The sequence below is a fragment of the Musa acuminata genome, chromosome BXJ3-6, assembly GCF_036884655.1.
Source record: "Musa acuminata AAA Group cultivar baxijiao chromosome BXJ3-6, Cavendish_Baxijiao_AAA, whole genome shotgun sequence".
NCBI lineage: Eukaryota > Viridiplantae > Streptophyta > Magnoliopsida > Zingiberales > Musaceae > Musa > Musa acuminata.
Window position 1 is genome coordinate 7,831,096 of NC_088354.1, and position 17,546 is coordinate 7,848,641.

Below are 17,546 nucleotides of genomic sequence, written 5' to 3' on the forward strand. Positions count from 1 at the left end.
GTGTCAGCATGGCTCAGTTTGGACGTGCAAGGATGCCCATGTGGATGCTCGAGTGATAGAAGCGAACGTCGAATCGGGTTGAGTTCGAATCTCATCTCTTGAGTGCGGTCTTCTCTCTTGGCGAGTGGCTTACTTCTTCATCGTTAAGCTTCGCCACACAAGTTGAGGTCGGGAGAGGGGTTTTCCGACTTGACCCATTTGAATATTAAATTAGAGTTGAGTGGAAAAATAGAGAATTAATTGTTCGAAGTCCCCCTGCATTGGTCAAGGGTTGGCTTTTATACATGCGAAGGGGTGATCGATCATACATGGTCCTTTAATGCCTGTCAACTCCTCGGGAGGATGACTTGTACCTTGTGAATGAGCACTGACTGACCCATACGGGTGCGGCACCGTGTGGCGTCGTTCCGAGCTTCACGGAATGGCTCTAATGGTGTTTGGAGCTGACTTGTACGATGTCGAGTAGGATGGATTGTATCATGCGAATGAGCGCCGATCAACTTGTATAGGTCCTCACTATGTGACATCGTCGACTTGTATGACATCGACCAGGGTGGCTTTGTATCATGCGGATGAGCGTCGATCGACCCGTACGAGTTCCCATCGTGTGGTATCGTTTCAAGCTTTCCGAAATGGGTCTGTGGTGTACGACGTCGACTTGTACGGTGTTGAATAACGTAGAGGTCGCGTGGTCGATTTGTTCGGGTCCAAGGTATAACGTCATGTAAGTCTGAAGGTTTCTTATCGGTCCTATCATGATTCTCGTCTGGTGTCACGGGGATGGTGTTGAAATGTGTATATCATTCTGTTAGTTTGGCAAGTCCCATAGTCCCACATCGGGAAAATTAGACTTGTTGTCTCGTCTTGGAACTATAAATAAGGGCCTGAGCTTTGATGTTAGATACACCACAAGAAGTACAGCAGGCATCACAAGAAAACATGCTTATGGTTTGAAGTCTTCTTGTTTAGGAAGCTGAAGGTGTTTTATGGCCTAGGAACATCTTCCTAAGGCATTTGTAAGTGTCCCTCTTTTATAGTAGTGATTTGCTCCTCCTTCGTCCGTGGATGTAGGTCAATTGACCGAACCACGTATATCTGGTGTTCTTGTCGCTTTTATTCTTTCCGCTTTATTGTCTTTGTTGTGTTGCCAAAATTACCTTGTGGTAAATATCCTGGGGCTAGCTCTAACAAACTGGTATCAGAGCCTGGTTCTAGGATCTTTTGGCAACGATGACAATAACAAAGATTGTTGTCGAGAAATTCGATAGAAATGTCAACTTCGGCATGTGGCAACTCAAGATGGAGGCCATTCTGGTTCAAGACGGAGTTGATTTGGCACTTCAGGGTGCTGAGAGCATTCCAGATGGTACGTCAAAGGAAGATCTTGCGGGTATGGATAAGAAGGCCCGATCCAATATCATTCTAAACCTCTCTGACGAGGTTTTACGGGAGGTAGCTACGGAGACTACGGCTAAGAGCATGTGGGACAAGCTTAAAGCCTTGTACATGAAGAGGACAGTGGAGAATCGTCTCTACTTGAAGCAGAGTCTGTATATACTTCGGATGACTGAAGGTACATCTATACTCTCACATCTTGATAGATTTGATTCTTTGGTTTTGGATTTGGAGAATATAGATGCAAAAATTGATGACGAGGATAAGGCCCTGTTACTCTTGTGTTCTCTTCCCCAATCTTTTAAGCATTTTCGTGATACTTTGATTTATGGAAAAGAAACAGTTTCGTATCAGGAAATTAAATCTGCACTAAAATCTAAAGAGCAGATAGACAGAGATATTACTGGGGAAAGTAGAGGGAATCAGGCTGAAGGTCTGGTTGTCAGGGGTAGAATGGATAAAAGGGAATTTGACAGTAGTAGATCTAAATCTAGATCTAAATCCAGACATAGAAATTTGGAATGCAGATATTGTCATAAAATGGGGCACATTAAGGCTGATTGCTTTAAATTGAAAAATAAATTAAAACAAAAAGGAAAACTTGTTGAGAAAACTATTGAGTCTGCTGAAGCTAGTGTAGCATCTGATGAGAATTTTGGAAATATTTTCTTTGCTATTGATGATAGGACAAAGTCTAAAAATGAATGGATTTTAGATTCGGGTTGTTCTTATCACATGTGTCCCAATAGGGATTTGTTTTCCACATATGAATCATGTAATAGTGGAATTATTTTGATGGGCAATAATGCCGCATGTGATGTTGTTGGTAGAGGAACAATTCGAATTAAAATGCATGATGGTATTGTGAGAACGCTCACTAATGTTAGACATGTTCCTGATTTGAAAAAAAATCTCATCTCTTTAGGCACCCTGGAGACTCTTGGGTGTAAATACACAACTGAAGGTGGAGTTATGAAAGTTTCTAGAAATGCCCTTATTGTTATGAAAGCTTGTAGGTCTGGTAGCTTGTATATTCTGCAGGGAACTACTGTCACAGGTTCAGTTGCAGTTTCGTCATCATCATTGTCTGATTCTGACATCACCAAATTATGGCATATGCGTTTGGGTCATATGAGCGAAAAAGGTTTGAGCATATTGAGCAAAAGATGTCTACTTTGCGGACAGAGTACTGGGCCACTGGACTTTTGTGAACACTGCATTTTTGGAAAGCAGAAAAGAGTCAGCTTCACTTCTCCGGCAGTTCACAAAACGAAAGGTACTCTTGACTATATTCATTCAGACCTTTGGGGTCCAGCTCAAGTTCAGTCTAAGGGTGGTGCCAGGTATATGTTGACTTTCATTGATGATTATTCCAGGAAAGTTTGGGTTTATTTTCTGAAGCATAAAAATGATGTTTTTCTAACATTTAAATAATGGAAGACTTTGATTGAGAAGCAAACAGGTAAACAGATTAAGCGGCTTCGAACAGATAATGGTATGGAATTTTGTGAAGGTGACTTTGAAGAATTTTGCAAAAATGAAGGAATTGCTCGGCATCGCACTATTAGGATGACGCCTCAGCAAAATGGTGTGGCCGAACGTATGAACATAACACTTTTGGAGAGAGCAAGGTGTATGATCTCAAATGCAGGGTTGACAAAAGACTTTTGGGCAGAGGCGATTAATATGGCCTGTTACGTTGTCAACCGCGCTCCTTCTGCAGCACTTAACTTTAAAACTCCAGAGGAAGTTTGGTCAGCTACTCCTGCTGATTATTCTGATTTTAAAATTTTTGGGTGTCCAGCATACATGCATGTAAATGAAGGAAAATTAGAGCCTCGGGCTAAAAAGTGCATTTTCCTTGGGTATGCTTCTGGGGTGAAAGGATACAGATTATGGTGTCCTGATCCCAAATCCCCAAAATTTATAATCAGTAGAGATGTTACTTTTGATGAATTATCTATGCTATCTTCTAAAGAGGAATCTACTAGTTGTACAAATGATAGTGCGCAGAAGCAGGTGGAGCTTGAGATTGGTAGTTCAGATTCTTTTAAGTCGAACTCTTCTACTCAAAGAATGCCAGTAGATGGTCCCGAGTCTACTGACGCAGATGATCCAGAGGAAGAGCAATATTCCATAGCCAAGGATAGACCACGGAGAGATATTCGACCACCACAAAGATATGCAAATTTGGTTGCATATGCTTTGTCTGTTGTAGAAGAAACAAGTAAAGTTGGTGAGCCTACTACCTATTCAGATGCAGTTTCTTTTGATAATTCCGCTAAGTGGTTGATTGCTGAGGGAAAGGTCCTTGTTCAGAAAATTTATACGAAGGACAATCCAGTTGATATGCTTACGAAGCCTCTTCCGGTTTACAAGTTCAAGCAGTGCTTGGACTTGGTTGGTGTTCATTGTTGGTGATTGCCCGTTGGGGCTTTTATGAAGAAGGTGGAGCAAGTTTTGTTGGGACATGCCAAGGTGGAGATATGTTAGTTTGGCAAGTCCCATAGTCCCACATCGGGAAAATTAGACTTGTTGTCTCGTCTTGGAACTATAAATAAGGGCCTGAGCTTTGATGTTAGATACACCAAGAAGTACAGCAGGCATCACAAGAAAACCTGCTTATGGGTTGAAGTCTTCTTGTTTAGGAAGCTGAATGTGTTTTATGGCCTAGGAACATCTTCTTAAGGCATTTGTAAGTGTCCCTCTTTTATAGTAGTGATTTGCTCCTCCTTCGTCCGTGGATGTAGGTCAATTGACCGAACCACGTATATCTGGTGTTCTGGTGTTCTTGTCGTTTTTATTCTTTCCGCTTTATTATTTTTGTTGTGTTGCCAAAATTACCTTGTGATAAATATCCTGGGGCTAGCTCTAACACATTCTCTATCCATCGGATCGTATCAAAAAAAAAAAAACATAAATAACATCAAGCTATTCCTTTTTGACATATCTTGTGAATTAGACCGTTCCCTTCATCTCGTTATTAACAACACTGTCACATCGTATCGAGTTATAAACCATCAATTTCAAGAAAAAGTTCGAATTTGTTTACAGAATTATGTGCTTTATACGTTTCTGTACTTGAGATTGCTCACGTTGTTCCGAATCGCACACTGAGCAGAAGAGGAGACTCGTTCAAAGTGAAGGGGTCGAGCAAGATCGATTCGACCAACTTATCAATCATTATATCTCCTTCCGCGTCAAAAGGTTGACGCCCATAATATTAGGTTGGCTTCCACCGTTGTCCGTTTCCACGAGGAAAGGAAAGGAAAGGAAGCTGAAAGCTAAATTTCCTATTTCTTGATTGAGATGTCTGCATAACTTTACGAGAAACATGCAACCGGTGACCTGTCTCACTCTGTATTGGTGGTTTTTCGTGGTTTTTTTGCTCCCAATTACAGCAAGTATTTTTCATGAATTATAAATTACTTTGTATAATAATTAAAAAATAATACTAATAACGGATTATGTCTTATGTCACCGAGCTTCATAATCCAAAAACATATTTTAAGAACCTCGAGAAATTGTAATATGAAGGGGCAATCACTATTCAATTCAATGGAATATAAAGGATATATATGTGTATATATATATGAATAAAATTATAAATAAATAAATAAAACTACAAATAAATCAAAGCTTGAGAGAAATAAGCCATAAAAACCCCCATTCTTGTCCGCAGTCCAAACCCCCTTTCGTCCCGTATCCCTCGATTCGATCGGGGCCGGGTGATCCCTCCCCCGCTCCGATCATGGAATCGGCGGCGGCGTTGGCTGCCGTCTCGGTCGGCGGCTCCGGTCCCGGTTACCCGGACTCCGTCGACTCCTCTCCCCGTTCCCGCGGCGGCGACTCGTGGGACGAGCCATTCACTTCTTCCGCTGCGGCCTCGTCGCGCCTCCGCGTGATGTGCAGCTACGGCGGCCGCATCGTCCCCCGCCCCACCGACAACTCCCTCTGCTACCTCGGAGGCGAGACCCGCATGGTCATCGTCGACCGCCACTCCTCCCTCGCCGACCTCTCCGCCAAGCTCTCCCGCGACCTCCTCGGCGGCCGCCCTTTCTCCCTCAAGTACCAGCTTCCCAACGAGGACCTCGACTCCCTCATCTCGGTCACCACCGACGAGGACCTCGAGAACATGATCGAAGAGCTCGATCGCATCTCTGCTGCCACCGCTCCCCCGGCATCCTCCATAGGCGGCAGCTCGGCACGCTCCCCCCGCCTCCGGCTGTTCCTGTTCCCGTCGATCTCCGATTCGGCGCCTTCTTCCGCTATCGGGTCACTCTTGGACGACTCAAAGTCGGAGACTTGGTTCGTGGACGCCCTAAATAGCGCTATCGGCGGCATGGGCGTGGACGCTCTCTCCACCGACTCAGCCTCTGTAAACTGCCTGCTTGGCCTCGAGGACGACTCCTCCGTCCACTCCCGGAGCGGCGGCGGCGGCGGCGGCGGCCACTCGGAGGCCGAGCAGCTCGTCCTCCCCCGCCCCGACTCTTCCGGCAAGCTCGTTCGACATGGCCAGGACGTCCCCGGTTCGCCGATGCTCGATAAGGGTTCCTCCTTCGGCTCCACCTCGTCGGCTCCATCCCTTTCGAATCTCCCACCCATCCCCGTTCCCACCGATGGTCGTGCTGCCGCCGAGCAACGTATCACCGGTATCGACGACCACTTCGCCCACATGGGTCCCTCACCCGACTCCGCCACCAGGCCCGACGAAGGTTTCAAAGAGCCAAGATACGCTCCCCACCACCAGCCCCCGCCTCCCATCCCTCTTCCGACCGCTTCCCCTCCCAGTTCTACCACGTCCCCAATCGAAAATCTCAACAGAGACTTCTCAGACGACGACAGATCAGACCACGGCGGTGTCCTTAGGCCATCGCAAGCTACAGAACCTACTCAGATCGATGCCCCAACACCTGATCCAGTGTCAAGGTACCATCTTTCTTGTGCTTCAACTTCCCCTACATAAAAAAATGGTGAATTTTGCCAAAATTTTACTTTGATCTCTTCTTCTAGGCCGACGTACCTGAATCCAAGCTCTGATGCTATGTATCGTGGTCCATCACCGGTCACGGATGCTTCAGGTTACGTAATGGTCTCACCGCAGCTAGAGCAACTACAGCAGCAACAATCCCATCCCCACCTTAATCAACAACAGCAACCACAGCTCACCTCGGCGAACCCCCATTACATCCACCACCACCCGGCGGCAGGTACAGTCGTTCCCATGCCTTCCTACTACTCTATTGCGGCCCATTCGATGCAGCAATCGCCACAAACCTATCAAATCGATCCTCAGATTCCAATGTACTACATGCCTGTCCGCCATACCTCGCCATACACTTTGGGGACAGTTCAGCCCAATTTAATGGATCCCAATTTTATATCATCAACCGCTGCGCCGGCTTCCGGAATTGTGACAAAGCCCGACTTACCGAGCTACTATAAGACAGCGGCCACAGCACCTGCACCTGCTGCAATGCAGCCACAGCTAATCCGTGTAGCCGCCAATCAAACCCACCCCTATGCCGGAACAGGGTATAATGTGATACAACATCCCCACCTGTCTCAGACCCCCGCAACAATGGCTAACTTTGGTTATGAAGCTGCCGCGGGTCCTGTCCATCCCCAGATGTACTATTCTCAGGTCTCTTCACAAGCTGCATTGGCGCCACAGTATCAGACGGTGAGCTCCACAACTGCGATTCCTGATGCTGCAGCTCTTGGGGATTCAAACACATCCAGAACATCATGACCACAAGTCAGAACCGTTCTAAAGACGAAAAGGGGAGACCTTTATATAGAGTTGAAGGGATGTGGAGTAAGCTCTTGATATCTAAGACAGTCTTATTACGTATGAACCACGCTGTTTGGATTATCTTATTTTATGTGTTGTTTAGTGTCGTGTTGCATGAGCGTCTGTTGTGATAGGAACAAAGAGAATTGGTGTCTGCTTTGCAATTATCCACTCAATGGTTTCAGGATTCGTCCTCAATTCCTGGCGCCATATTATCTTGCTATGAGAGCTAAGAACTGTATTGTTGATATGGTATTGTATTAGAATAAATTTTTATCGAACTACTTGATGCAAACCTTAGCTCGTTTGATGTAAAATTTTATTAGAATAATCTCCTGTTTGCTTATCTTGGTTATGTTTCTTGATGAGATCATACCGAATGCCATTTTCTTTGTGTGATGCAAAGGCGGAGTTGAGGATGATGCGAGCTCAGGGCAGAAGAGCATGTTCAAGGTTTGCATTTACCAGACTCTGGATACTAACATTTTGTCAATACCAGTTTCCCCAAGCTGGACGGAGACATTATTAGTTGATTAACTGTTCCAGAGTTTGCTTTCTTTATAGAAGGCTCTTTGTTCAATCTGCCTGGATTTTGGTTGGAAATCTAGTGTGTTTTGATGGTGTCATTCCTAGCAGTAAGACACTTAAGATAGCATTATTCTTTCGTAGAGTCATTTTCCTTTTCTTTTTGCATAACGTATGATCGCTTTCTTGATCTGTGTATAGGAACTAATTACAGTTGTCTTTACTGGCTTAAATCGTTGTTGTCTCTTGTAGATTCCATCTTGTGACTCGAACGATAGAGTCAAGTCTCCGACACCACAAGGACTTGTCTTCCTTTGGTCCATCGCTCCTTCCAGCAGTGACGAATATAGGCAGGCAAAGATACGATTGGAAGGCCGTAAAGGTTTAAAGCCTAAATAGTATGGAGCCCTTTAGCCATTTGTAGAAATGTCTGATCCATAACGAACACATTTTACTCGCATTTCAGTTATTCCGATCCATGATCATCAAATAACATTCACGAGGAATCTGTCGAGAGAAAATGGCACATTAAAATGGGAATTAATCCTACAGTAAAATCCATAATTGCAAAGCATTAGCTTAATCCCATCATCGGGCAGAAACGATACACGGTACGAAACTTGTTCCTCCCAAAATCAAAATCCTGAAGATCTCCAACGAATCAACGAAAGCTAAGCGTGGCTCTGACAGATGATCGGAGAGATCAGTCGATTTCTTGGAGAGAGGGCGCACCGGCAGCGGCGGCGGCGACCTCGTCCGCAGAGAACTTGCCCTTGGCCTTGTCCGCGGCGCGTCCACGGGCCTTGCGATCGAGGAGGGCCTTGCGGTCCTTGTCGAGCTTAAGCTTTGTGATGACGACCTTGGAGGGGTTGACGCCAACGTTGACGGTGGAGCCATTCACCTTCTCGCGGGTGATACGCTCGACGTGGATGACCCACTTCCGGCGGTAGACCTGTACAACCTTGCCCTCGCGGCCCTTGTAGGTTCCGCGCACCACCTGCACCTCATCGTCTTTGCGCACCGGCACCGACCGCACGTTGTACTTGTTCCGGAGGTCAGCCGAAAGCGGCGCGCTCATCAGCACCCGCCTAACGCTCGACGGCGCTGTGAAGTGCGCCTTCCGGCACTTCCTCCGGGAGCTCGACACGCGCGGGTTGTACTTCATAGTGTCCGCCGCCGGGGGCGATTATCGGCAGTATCAGGAGGCGATGGGGTTCGGAACAGGGGAATGGGTGAATCGGGAAGCGCGAGTCATATAGGCGGAGCCATGCGGCGAGCTCTAGGGTTTCGACGGATTGAGATCATAATGACTATAGTACCCTCACTCGTTGGACACAATTAACGCTTAACCACGACCTCGCAATGACACGTGAAACTCACGTTTCCTTCTCCTCCGACCCAACGAGCTTACTTTGTATTTATTAGATTTTACCACTTGCCGTTTGGGAAAAAGGGAAAATAAAAAGAAAGAAAGGCTTCGAACTAAAACAATGCTTAACTTATCGTTGGACATTGAACTTTCCGAAGTAAAATGATTTTACCGTTTGACTTTGACTTTGACTGTTTACTCGCTTATCGCGAGAGTAAATGAAGAGATTGGAATGATGCGCTCTCGTCAAGAAGAATCGCGTCTTGCAAGAAAAAAGGGAGGGGGGCAAAAGCAACACGCCATCCAGAAACCGTCAAATCAATTGTGGAATTAAGACGGGACCAGAGTTCTCGTGAATCTCCGGAACCCGTCGTCCCGCAGAAGATTCCTCCCGCCGAAGCCGATCTCATCCGTCCACGGGCCTCGCGAGCGAGATCTGACCTCTCGATCCTTCGATCTTATCAACTCGATCGGCTGCTGCTGTCAGCGCCAACGCGGCGCCCACACGTGATTTCCGATTCTTTTACGTATCGCCCTCTCCGATCTCGCACCGCCTCCATCTGAAAGATTCGGAATTTTTCTACGCGACGCCCCGACCGGGAGTGATTCCTTCCTTCCTTCCTTGTCTTCCAAGGCTTCTCCTCTTTGATAGGCATCCATCCAATCGCTCCCATTTGTCCTGCTTCAAGCACCGTCAGACGATGGTGGATCTCTCGGGGCGAGGGCAGCGATGTCACGACTGCATCAGTGCGCTGGAGGAGGAGCGCAGGAAGATCGAGGCCTTTCAGAGGGAGCTGCCTCTTTGTCTTCAGCTCGTCACCCGAGGTGTCTGCCTCTGTTCCGAACTGGATTCCCTGTTATGTAACGCGGCGGCATGGTCGGTCTCCGGGTTTCGGTCGCTGAAACGGTGGTTGTGGTTTTGCAGCGATCGAGTGCGTGAGGGAGCAGATGGGCGATGACGAGAGTGTGAACGATGCGCCTGTCTTGGAAGAGTTTATCCCTCTGAAGCCCAGCTTGGCTTCGACATCGTCGGAAGGTAGCAGCGAGGCTAAGAAGGCTGCGATGGTGGGGAGGTTGGAGACGAAGCCGGATTGGCTTAGATCCGTCCAGCTCTGGGATCAGCAGCCGGACACTGTTCTTAAAGTGGTGAGATGCTGAATTGTTGTGTCCTTTTAAGGAGTCGATTGATATAGGTTTTCTCGACGAACTCTGATCTGCTTCTTGGATTACAGGAACCGCCGAAGAAGCCGATGGCCGTGAGTTTGAAGAAGACTGGCGGCGCATTCCAGCCTTTCGAGAGAGAGAAACACGCCACGACACCACCAGCTGCAACAGCGGCAGCTTCGAACTTCACCACGAGCCGTGGTGGTGGTGATAGCAGCAGAGGAGGTGAGATGGAGAAGAAGGAGGAGCAGTCGCCGCTTCATCGGAAGGCGAGGCGTTGCTGGTCGCCGGAGCTCCACCGCCTCTTCCTGCATGCCCTCGAGCGGCTCGGTGGATCCCATGGTATAATCGTCCATCTCATCACTCGAATCTTGGTCGTTTACGTGCCTCGTCTCTAATAGTAGATCTCGTGGATCGCAGTGGCGACGCCGAAGCAGATCAGGGAGATGATGGAGGTGGACGGCCTCACCAACGACGAGGTGAAGAGCCATTTGCAGGTCGGTTTCCTTCTTCATCTTAATCATCGCACTCGCTTTCGTGTATGGTAGCGTGAATCACAAAAAAGACAAGAAGAAAATGAACGAAATGATCAACACGCATTACGCGCATCTGGATTTCTTAGTGCACCCGCAAAGCACCGGATTCCTGCCACCCGATTCGCTTCTCGTTCTATGCTCTCCTTCACTTCGTTCTCCGCCATGGATTAGATGTGTATTCAAGATCTTAATCCTGATATCATCGCATGTAGTCTGTCTGCTACGTATTATAAACCTACAACGTGACCAAACATGACAAGATCGAGTCCTATTTTTCCTTCCGATTGGATTCCAGACCAATAAGCTGCATTACTCGTAATATCTTGGTGGACCCCTGCGATTGCTTAAACCACTCGACCTTTGATTGCCGGAGATTCCCTGCATCCATCTGCGGTGATCTCCCAACACTCGACAACAAACGTTCCGGGGCTCGAGCCTCTTCTGTTCTCTCCAACCTAACGTTCTCCGTTCATGCATGCCTGCGTGCTTTACAATTTTCCTTCATGTTCGAGATGCATAAAGAGTTGGTATTTTGGTCAGAAATATCGGCTGCACACAAGGCGACCGAACCCCGCAGACCAGAGCAGCAGCAGCAGGCCTCAGTTTGTGTTGGTGGGTGGACTTGTGGTTCCGCCTGCATCACCACCCGGCGGAAATGGTGCTTGTGCTCCTCCTAACGAGATCTACGCCCCTGTGGCATCTCGGCCATCGGGCTTGAGATCTCAACAGCGGCTGAGATCCGGCATAAGGCCATCACACTCGGGAGGAAGATGCAGTGAAGCTGCGAACAGCATGGCGGATGACGACTCTGCGTCCCCTACCACCTCTGCGTCTTCCCAAACCACCACTGCTTCGCCTCCCTTCTGACTCTACAGCGAGATTTTTGACGGCATCTCAGTTTTGTCGATTGCTTCTCACTGCCTTAATTTGTTGTCCAAAATAAAATGTACTCGATTTATGCTTGTCTTACTCGTGTGTTGTAAGTTTACAGATGGATGTCGCTTAATGAAAAACACAAAAGATCATTGAGTTCATCTACCAAGCATTTCCCAGTGGTTGAGATTTTAACGCACTGCTAAGATCTGTAACGCTTGCAAGTCAGTAGTGTTCAGCTGGTTCGACACATCTTCTGAAGAATCCTGAAACGTTCTTCGTTGTTTCAGCTTCCAACCTACGCTTTTACCATCTGTGATTCGTTGAAAACATGCAGGAAAGCTGTTAAGAAACGCAACTACAGTTAAGGGAGAGCAGACTACTTTACGTATACAACCAGTATTATAGAATTTTCAGATGCTTTTTCTACACGCTTTCATCCTTGGCAGAAGGTCGGATGGAGCTGAAGACTGATGGCTTGGGGTCACTATCGAGCATTCTTTCGGCTTCGAACTCTACTTCAGAGGTAAACTTCCCGCTGTAACTTCGGAAACATTAGGAAGGAGAGCATGAAATTAATGGCAAGTGTAACCAAGTATGCTAATGTTAAATGAAAAATCTTAATATTAAAAATTAAAATCGATAGATCAAATTTATTATATTTACATTTCAATATCATTCAAAAGATTCTTATCTGATTCGAAGGCTATAGCGATACCGTTCTATAGAGAGAACTAAACTTATTTATTCTATTATCTTTCTTTCTTTATAATAATATTATGGATTAGAGTCTAAGGTAGATTGAGAATAGATCTATAATCTCACTAATCGATAATTCTTTCTTAAAAGGTCATATCTTTTTATAGATAAAAACAAAAGATCTAATATAATAATTATGAGAGCCCGTTATTTCCTAAATAATTTTACTATAATTAAGATTTTTTTACTATAATTAAAATCTAATTAAATCTATAATCTTACGTAATTAGATAGAATCATACAATCTAACATTGAGATCAATCCTACAATAACATGACATACGATACATAAGTTCTATCTATCATACTAACATTGATAAACTAAATTAGAAGAGCTTATAAAAAAAGTCCATGATGTAATTATTATCACTTCTATTAAAATCTCAAGCTTAATCGTGCCATGCATTTCTGAATAATGTTTATAATAATGTTAATCAGTTTATAAATTTTACATAATATATGGTAAAACTTATATTTAGAGGCATAACTAACAAAATCACTCATCTTACATACTACTAATATATATGTGGTTTATATCCCTCCAAATCGCTGCTATATATTATTAGTAATCTAAGTTTAAGTTAAGCATACATATTCTTACAAAGTTGAAAACCTTGCACATAGGCACTTGTAAGAATTTAAAGCACATCTTGGAATGATTGTTAGTAGTTAATCATAATCCTCTGATTGGATGTTAACAAGGCCATATATGCTATATTAATTTTTGTAGGGGTGAATATGCTACTCTGAAACTTTGGGAGGGTAAATATACAAATCCACAAAATTATGAAGCTAATAGAAATACTTGAGATGATTAAACAATATATCAATCACATCGACAATTAAAAGGTCTAAATCACCTTTCTGATAAATCACATCGACACTTTAAGAAATGGATACTGACGCTATTCCGTGCTTATCAACGAAACTTAATTCATAGGAGTCGACAGTCTCTTCATATTCATATTCATGCACTCTCATCTTTGATTTCATATTGTTAGATATATAGATTATGTATTATTCAAAATGGTCATTAATAAAAAATATTCTAGCATCAATTCCGGATAGTCAATTGGCAGCTGACGTGGAACACAATCCGATGTTTGACCAACAAGGAAGTTTGACATGGTAAGTGACGTCCCTCTAGTCGACTGTAGTGGATGTATGGGTTGATCGTCCACATGAGGTGATAAGATATATTTTGAATCCCAGTCACGTCACCATCGACATATATCCTTCCCACGCGCTAAGCCGAAATATGTACGATGTTTCTCGACACGTCCCTCGAGAATCGATTGACACGCCAAACCTACGTACGATAGTCACCCTGACGTCATCCCACGCATCCCGAGGCGACAATCATACAAAGGTATCAACGTGCCCCTCGAGGATCGACTGGCACGCCAAGCCTGCGTACGACCAACCCTCATGCAATTGTATAAAAACCCTTGGTCGGCATTTGGCCAAAGAGAGGAAAAAAACAAACACCCCCCCCCCCATCAAGTATTGACTTGATCATCGGAGGGACCAATATCAGTAACCAACCGACGAGGGTCTTCTGGGCAGGAAAACGAAGATCACTAAGCTATCATCGTCATCTCGATCGAGAGACGCCAGCGGATGGCTGCCAACACCATGACCCGAGGATGTGACCGACTTCGGCAACCATCTCATCGGTCGAAAACTCCTAACATCGGCTCGTGGACCAGACCGTGCTGACTCACCAATCACGACACATCTGTTCACCAACATGAGATACCGACGATTATTATCAATCGTCGTACTCTCAAGTCATCCCCATATATATATAAATATTGATTTCCTATCTCAAAATAGAAAATTAATTTTTCACACATTTTTATCTATTAATATAATAATCTGAAGTCGACCAGGACCACGACTTAGATCGAGCACAACTCACCCCACCTCGGAATTGTGCCCTCGATCCGACGTCACTCTCTCACCCACTCAAACAATCTTACGGTTTCCGGATAGGATCCGTACCGACCCACGTGACTGCGAATAGGTGCATAATGTACTCCTTTTGACCTGAGATGGCCTTCCAACTCAGCTTCATCAAAACCCTATAAGCCAGGACATGGAGACTTTGAGATGAGTCTTAGGAAGAAGAAACATCAGAGGGGTCTCCAAGATTTGCAGTCCCCATAGCACCTTCACAAATAATATTTCCTACCATCCAAAACCAGCGTGCTTAAGCTTCACACTTTGCCTCGTCTACGTGCAAGAACACCAGCCATAGCTTTTGCGTTCTTTGTATCAAACAACGAGAACCAAATCCGACACTCTGTGAATCGGCTTCTCACCTACTACCTTCTTCTGACCAGATCAAGCTAATCTTTAGTCCGTTTGCTCATCGTGTTCCACTCCATTCCGCAAGTTGCCGCACAACCAGACGCAGCTTTCAAGCTGGGAACCACAGCAATGGTCGAAGCGAGCTGACACCACCATCTTAGCACATGCTCACGAATAATCAATTGTAGGTATTTTAATCCAAGTAGATACAGTCCTGGTGGAACACAGCGGACCAAGCAATAAACAAAGCATACGTCGTCAATGAGAAGTAATCCTTTGACTGGAATAATGTTTTTTCTTGGAAGGTCGAATAAATCATTAATGAAAGCAGAAACATCTGCATCAGGCGAGCGTTTGGCCATCGACGGCACTGCCGGTTCCATAATAGTCGATGGTAGGAAGAAGAACAAGAACTCGGACCTCCTAACCGATACCCTATTGCCTAATAATAGTCGAAGAATGACAGAAGTCGACGCACGAAGCATCGGCTGTCATGGTCGGCTTGATTTGATTGGTTTCGGTCATACTACTGTTTTGAGAGTGAAGGCACTGTGTCTTGTAGGCCGATAAAGACGCAACGCAATAATCCGTATATGTGACAACACATATCGGCATGATGCTTTGTACTTGATCTATAGCTGCATGACAATACAGTATCTATAACTCCACTTCTGCTTTTCCAACTCGTTGATTTATACTAACAGATGTCCACATAAGAAACTTCATACGAATTGCCTATTAGCTAATGAAACCTACCCAACTTTACTGATACAACAACAAGTAGCACACGACATACATGGTTTCTTCCAGTGGTGTCTGCTTTACAAGCACACTTCATGAAACCAAAGCAAAAGGGATCAGAACAGAAAGAAGAAAACGAAAAACATCGACGGATTTACAAAGCTTCTATGAATTGCCTCTCGAAGAACTGTGATGGTGGAAACAATTCCATCTCTCTTCCTCTTTTGGCATCGCCGCCGCTCGCTGGCGATTCTGATATGTCCACACCGAACAGCTTGACCACGGGAAGCTGCCCGATGGCGGGTGGCGCGCGGCGATCGCACACGGCTCCCCCGGTCCTCCGGTCGATGTACATACGCTTCTCCGGCCCGGTGGATCGCCAGAAGCTAACCACATCCCCGGCCTTTAGGTTCTTCTCCTTCACAAACCGGCTCCACCCTTTCGTTAGCACGTAACTCTGGCTGCTCTTCCAGTACGAGTACCGAAACCTCCAAACCTTGCCACCGGCGTCCTCGTAGTTGAACAGCACGCCCTTGCACGCCATGCTGCTGCTGCTCTTCGATGGGAAGTGCTTCTCGGCGTGATGCTTCGGTATCACGAGCCTGTTCAGCTTCCCGACGTCGCTCGGCGTCACCACCTTTTCGAACAGAAGGTCGCGAACCGATCGCAGGTCGTTCGGCGTCCTCCTCTTGCCTGCAATGGCGCCCCGGCCATCCCGTGCGTCTCGCTTGCTCTGCTCCAGTTCTTCGCCGTACGTATGCTTGCGCAGCATGTCCACGATCTCCGCCTTGGAGTGCGCCAAGAGGAAGGTAAGCTCGGCCGCCTCGTCGTCGTGGGTCTCCGACAGGGGATGGAAGTTGGTGGTCGCGTCCTGGCCGCGGAACCGCTGCGCGGCGACGTCGTAGGCCCTTGCAGCCTCCGCCTCGTCGCCGAAGGTGCCGAGCCACACCCGCCGGGTCCTCTCGTAGATCTGGGCGCCCCACCGGCCATTCAGCTGGGGGACGACGCCCTTGTACCGAGACGATGGCAGCTTCCTGGACTCAGCCTTGATCCCGCCCTCCGGAGTGGGGTCGAGCACCACGCTGACGCCGCTGCCCATGCGCTGTAGGACCTCGGTCACAAAATGCTGCGGCGCCACCTGCAGCCGCTTCTCCGAGTCGCTCGATACCTCTTCGACACAACCACCTTCCATGGCTAAGCTATTTGGCAGGAGACACGGCTACACAGAACCGATCGTGGTTTTATCCAACGAGAGAACGGAGGAGGCTGCGATGAGTGGTGATCGATCCGTAGGAGGTCTCAAGGGCTTTTATTGACTATAAAACAGGTAAGCATGTTGCAGTTGAGATTTATTGCGAGGACCGAAATCATGGAATGTACACTACACCTCATGAGGTTCATGGGGGAGCATGGTGTAGGTGGGGAAGACTCGACGGAGGTTTCATGCCTCCTCCTCTCTAGCTATCTATCTGCTTTTGGCCCGGTGAAGAGGGTTATAGGGACGCGAGGGAGGCAAGTTGGATCGAGTGGGGGGTTCACATGATAGTTTCACCATACGGCCAAATGCGCCTCCCCTGCGCTTTGGTTGCTGCCAGAGGCGCGCACTGCTGATTGGGTTGATCATCATACTGCTTCTTGCTTTGATCCGACTCTCTGTTTTCCCCGGAAGTATCCGCGTCCGCTGCCACTCGACATGCATGCATGCAGCAGAAAGGAGCCCATTATACGAGAAGCACAACATTCGTATCTCACTATGTTCATGCAGCTGTAAGGAAAAGTTGTCTAACATATATCAGCTGCATAAAATTCATATTACCTGTGAACATGTGAGATTAGCTTATATCCCCTGTTTCATATGGTGACTCCATGGGCTTAGGATTATGATCTAAAGCTAATCCGACCGGTTTTGGGCCCCGTTATAAGCAATTTCGGATATATATATATATATATATATATATATATATATATATATATATATATATATATATATATATATATATATCCGAAATTGCTTATAACGGGGCCCAAAACCGGTCGGATTATATGGGAGGGCTTAACATGATGTACGCGCCATCAAC

At 46.3% G+C, this 17,546-nt stretch overlaps 4 protein-coding genes across 4 annotated transcripts; 2 read left to right on the forward strand and 2 right to left on the reverse strand.

Annotated features, from left to right (window-relative positions):
* The first annotated feature begins 5,054 nt into the window (after nt 1-5,054).
* On the forward strand, nt 5,055-7,535 carry LOC135640975 (protein PAL OF QUIRKY-like). The gene is made up of 2 exons (XM_065155883.1): nt 5,055-6,324; nt 6,409-7,535. Exons 1-2 carry the CDS (start codon nt 5,147-5,149, stop codon nt 7,145-7,147), a joined length of 1,917 nt encoding a protein of 638 aa, XP_065011955.1. The 5' UTR covers nt 5,055-5,146; the 3' UTR covers nt 7,148-7,535.
* A 674-nt stretch (nt 7,536-8,209) lies between these two features.
* LOC135640976 (large ribosomal subunit protein uL24y-like) lies at nt 8,210-8,964 on the reverse strand. The gene has a single exon (XM_065155886.1). The coding sequence runs from the start codon at nt 8,877-8,879 to the stop codon at nt 8,418-8,420; it is 462 nt and encodes a 153-aa protein (XP_065011958.1). The 5' UTR covers nt 8,880-8,964; the 3' UTR covers nt 8,210-8,417.
* Nucleotides 8,965-9,606: 642 nt separating this feature from the next.
* Nucleotides 9,607-11,817, forward strand: LOC135640609 (transcription factor NIGT1-like). Its single transcript, XM_065155242.1, has 5 exons — nt 9,607-9,908; nt 10,009-10,229; nt 10,316-10,589; nt 10,668-10,744; nt 11,324-11,817. Exons 1-5 carry the CDS (start codon nt 9,785-9,787, stop codon nt 11,648-11,650), a joined length of 1,023 nt encoding a protein of 340 aa, XP_065011314.1. The 5' UTR covers nt 9,607-9,784; the 3' UTR covers nt 11,651-11,817.
* A 3,584-nt stretch (nt 11,818-15,401) lies between these two features.
* Nucleotides 15,402-17,264, reverse strand: LOC135639824 (AP2/ERF and B3 domain-containing transcription repressor RAV2-like). Its single transcript, XM_065153765.1, has one exon. The coding sequence runs from the start codon at nt 16,658-16,660 to the stop codon at nt 15,623-15,625; it is 1,038 nt and encodes a 345-aa protein (XP_065009837.1). The 5' UTR covers nt 16,661-17,264; the 3' UTR covers nt 15,402-15,622.
* Nucleotides 17,265-17,546: the final 282 nt, after the last annotated feature.